This window comes from Arachis ipaensis, chromosome B07, assembly GCF_000816755.2.
Source record: "Arachis ipaensis cultivar K30076 chromosome B07, Araip1.1, whole genome shotgun sequence".
NCBI lineage: Eukaryota > Viridiplantae > Streptophyta > Magnoliopsida > Fabales > Fabaceae > Arachis > Arachis ipaensis.
The window spans coordinates 9,144,660-9,149,090 of record NC_029791.2 but is presented as its reverse complement, the minus strand read 5'-3'; the positions used below and the strand labels follow the sequence as shown (position 1 = coordinate 9,149,090).

Genomic DNA, 4,431 nt, shown 5'->3' with positions numbered 1-4,431 from the left:
TGTAACTTGGTCACAATTAATCAAAATAAACAAACGCTGCACACAGAAATACTCACGGATACCCATCCATGCTTAGGGTGAAGACCGATACTTCGAAGTAAAAGGAAAACCATGGTATATACTAATTATGCATTCAATTCATTGGAATAAAATAACGCAAAAGGTTCACTCGGGTGACATTAACATGCTTCATGTAATCAATCCAATCTTATTCTCTGATCAACTGCATAGAAACTTAAACCCTATATGTTTACCCCATGAAACCAGCCTCTTCCACTAATCTTGAAAAAAAAATGAATGCATTGTATAACAAATCTTAACTTTTGCTAAAGGAGCTTAACAAAGACATGAAGCCACCAACTTGTTCGGGATCAGCCTGGCCTACAACACCACCGAATCTTACATCTTGAGTTGACTCCGGACAAACCACCTGGTTAACAAAACAAAAGGTCCACAGTTAACTTCTTCTATAGTACTATACCAAATAAATATGCTAGGTCGAGTTTGATACACACATTTACCGGGGGGTCATGCTTGTTTTTCCTCCGAGCAGATTTTTTAAATGACTTCTCCAAGGCAGCGCCGAGTCTCTTACTCTTTGGCCGGCCCTTTGTGTTGACCTTCGATGGGGCTTGGATGTCCATTACAGCGGCAACGTTCAAACTTGTTGAGCCATTATTGTTGTAGGAGTCCGCCACAGTCTCAGACCTCTTCTTGACACGGTGAGCAGTCAACTTAGCTCTTGTTTCTTCTAGAGCAGCATGAAGCAAGGCTGTTTCTTCATCGTCGTTTACAAAATCCTGAGCAATGTTGTAGAAGTGTGCACATAGTCCCCTGAATGCAACATGACTCTCATCCGACCGACTGACATCGTGACTACTCTTGACATATGTATGCTTGCGCTTTGTGTTCTTGCTCCAACGAGGGAGAACATATCGATTAGGTACTTTCTAAACCTTGTAAGAATGGAAGACTTCAAGACAATGACAGCATAACACTCCTGAACTCTCAAATAGATTGCACTCACAACAAACCTCCTGTGTGGATCGATCGAAGTGGACGTCGTACAGAACACAAAGAATACTATCATTCACTAGTTTTTCCTCTTCAACCTTCATGCATACCACTGGCCCCTCTTCAGCAACAACAGAGACCATACAATTAGCCTTCTTGACAAACTCAATTTGAACATCCCTAAACATGCAAGTAGTGTACTCCTGCTAAAATTGTCTCTCCATAGGTGAGGTCGTTGCACAAGGGATAACCCCCCCCCCCACGAGTATGCTGCATCATCCTCCAGTTCCCTTTGCTCCTTAATTCCAAGCACATTGTCATATTTGTGAACAAATTGGACCAAGCTAGTCCGACTGTGTAAGAAATTTCCGTAGAATGAGTGCATGCTCTCACTCCTTTGCGTGCTCCTCATGGCAGCCCAAAATTCACCCTTGAAGAATATTGGGACCCACATGCGTCGATCATCAAAGAGGTCTACATAAAAAAATAAACTTCTTATTAAATCATATAAATCCACCTACAAAAAAGATTTTAACTAATGAGCAAAAAATAATTGTACACTAACAGACCTGACAGCCATGTGTTGTTATGTAAGTTGTGCTCGTCTATGAATTCATACCAGTTATCCTCAAATAACTTCTCGGTCCGAGAGTTCCACACAATATCATTGAACTCATCATACAACTCTCTGTACCGGCGATAACCTCCAAGATTGTACGGTAACTTTTTCGTAATGTGCCAGATGCACCACCGGTGGCGTGTATCAGGTAACACATTTTTTATTACACGAAAAATGGATTTGCATTGGTCTGTAATGATCCGCTGTGGAGCAGTTCCCATGCACTTGACCCATTGGCGGAAAACCCACTCATAACTTGGAATTTTCTCATTTCCAAGAAGAGCACAACCAAGGATGGTCGACTTACCATGGTGGTTGACACCGACGAACGACGCAAACGGTAATCCATGCCTACATGCAAAAACAGTGACAAAAAACAAATATCAGTCACGACCAAGCTAGGAAAAAAAGGAATAAAGCTAACCCCATAAAAATAACTCCATACTTGTTTGTGCTATATGTGCTATCAAGTGACACAATATCTCCATAATACTCGTACGACGCCCTACACCTTGCATCCACCCATACTGCACTCCAAAATTTACACTCATCGTCCAAATTCACCGCGTAGAAGAAGTTTGGATTGATGTCCTTCATTCTCATGAAATAGTTTATCATCTCTCTGACATCCACGTTGACGTTGTTGGTTCGGAGCTTAGCTGTAATATAGTTTCGTAAATCCTTTTCTGAGTATCACAGGTTAGATGGGCCCCAGACTCATTTGCCAAAGCTAGAAAAGTCTTGTTTGGTCGAATCTCAGCCTCATCATTGTCTTCGATCACGCACTTCGCATGCATGGTCAGCTTCCTATACTCATGGTAGTACACCGCCTTTCTCGCTGAACATGGGTGCGAGTGACTCAACTCCACCTTGAAGAAAAACCAGTCTTGCGTCTCCTTGTCAAACTTCACGTATATCCTTGCCTTGCACCCAGTAGCTGAGATCCTGTTCTTCCACGTTGACGCTTTGACACAAGACACACGGAACCCATCCCTATTACAGTGAATAGCTTGGTTAATGGGTTGATTTGTGATCTTATCATAGGTTGTCGTCCGTATCTTAGTAGCAAACCCGACTTTCTTTGCGTATGTCACATAGAATTCATGAGCCATTTGCAATTGCTCAAACCGCATTCCAACACATGGTATTTCATCTTCTCAAAGGCCATCGTGATCCGGTACCTAAGTATCAAATTTATTTAAAAAAACAAAAAAAAAAAACAAAACAAAACCGTTAAAGTTCAAATCAACCATGCGGTTCAGGACTACAAAAAATTAAACTTGAGACCAAACCTGGTGACCATGATCCATTTCTTCACTTCCAACTTGCGAAAGATCCAAAAGCGGCATGTCCTATATTCGCAAAATAAACGAACAAAATGTAAAATCACGATGGTTATTGTCCCAAGCATTATAATACAGGATGAAACTAGAATCCAAACCTCGTAACAAATATCCATCTCTTCACTTCCAACCTCAGTAACATCCAATCTTGGCATGGCCTATAATCACGAAAACAAACACCAAAAATCAGATTCATGAAAACTATTTAAATAATCCACTAGTAAATGAGATGCATAAAAATCCTTTCCAAACTCCATATATAAGGATACAAAAATATAACTGGACCGCATCATCCTACCTATATTAATTTGGAAAAAAATGCATCGGTATCACCTATTGATAGAAGCTATTATATTTAACCTATTATATAAGCATTTTAACTACTAATATCCTCTGTTCTACATCACACTGTGTACCACCGATATCAAAAAGCAGCACATACAACCAACATGCACTTATTTCATTACTGAGTTTGTGAATCCAATGTCACTAAAGTGGCATTTTTAATGCATATACCATCTATCATGTATACTCATATATATAATATGTATCTAAACATGCATGACTCTTATTATTCTATTTAGCTTACATTTTCGGGAAAAGTCTTAACAATAACAATGCAGTTATTTTTATCTTATTATATTTAACAATATAATAATCTCCTCATCATTTTATTCTCTAGGCATCAAGCACATCATGGGTGATTACTTCTAAACTAGCCACTTATCCAGTGTACCAATTAAATTGCTTATACATGCTGGTTTAAATTTGCATATTAATATTCCATGACTCATTAACGCACTCATATCCTCCATGCAAAGATGAACATCTAAATCTTATATAAATAAGCATCCATGGTGTGTTAATCTTTGTGTCCAAAATTTTTTTAAATGAACTCATTTTCTGTTATTTGTTTTAATTAAAGCAATATATTAACCCATAATTCATCTGATTATCATGATTATATGTTGGAAGAGAACTTGCTATTTAACCATTCGTATATGCTTCTTTGGCCATTTGTGGCCTTGTTTTTACATTATAGAATATGATATTTTTTACATAAAATAAACTATTTTGCATAGATACCTAACTCACTCTTTATTAATAGAAATTTTATAGTTTCACGCAGAAGAACTAGTGCTTCTTTATGCTAGTACATGCACCTACATATTTTATTCATTACAGGTCAATTTAAGACTAATAGGATTCTGCACTATTTTGTTAACTACTTTACTCTAATCTTTGAAGATATTATACCTGCATGCAAAGACGAACATCTAAAACTTATATAAATAAGCATCGATGGTGAACAATTCAACGAACCATTCTCACCTTATTAGGCTGCTGACCGTCGGCAACAAAATGTTCTGGAGCTTCTTCTGGTGGTTTCGATGGATTGTGGTCAGGAATGGATGATGGAACATAACACAGAGACTGCACGACCTTACACGCCAT

General features: G+C 38.4%; 1 protein-coding gene across 1 annotated transcript; it reads right to left on the bottom strand.

Annotated features, from left to right (window-relative positions):
- On the bottom strand, positions 317–2,230 carry LOC107606663 (protein FAR1-RELATED SEQUENCE 6-like). The gene is made up of 6 exons (XM_016308703.1): positions 2,079–2,230; positions 1,584–1,984; positions 1,278–1,488; positions 1,035–1,194; positions 522–950; positions 317–430 (listed from the first exon to the last, which is right to left on the bottom strand). The coding sequence occupies exons 1-6, from the start codon at positions 2,228–2,230 to the stop codon at positions 317–319; spliced, it is 1,467 nt and encodes a 488-aa protein (XP_016164189.1).

Bases quoted from the DNA above. Each gene is read 5' to 3' on its own strand.
- LOC107606663 (XM_016308703.1), bottom strand. From the start codon at position 2,230: ATGAAGGACATCAATCCAAACTTCTTCTACGCGGTGAATTTGGACGAT. The intron at 1,489-1,583 runs GTCTGTTAGTGT...TTTTTTATGTAG, and splicing joins TAACAACACATGGCTGTCAG to ACCTCTTTGATGATCGACGC. The intron at 951-1,034 runs GTTTGTTGTGAG...TACAAGGTTTAG, and splicing joins TCGATCGATCCACACAGGAG to AAAGTACCTAATCGATATGT.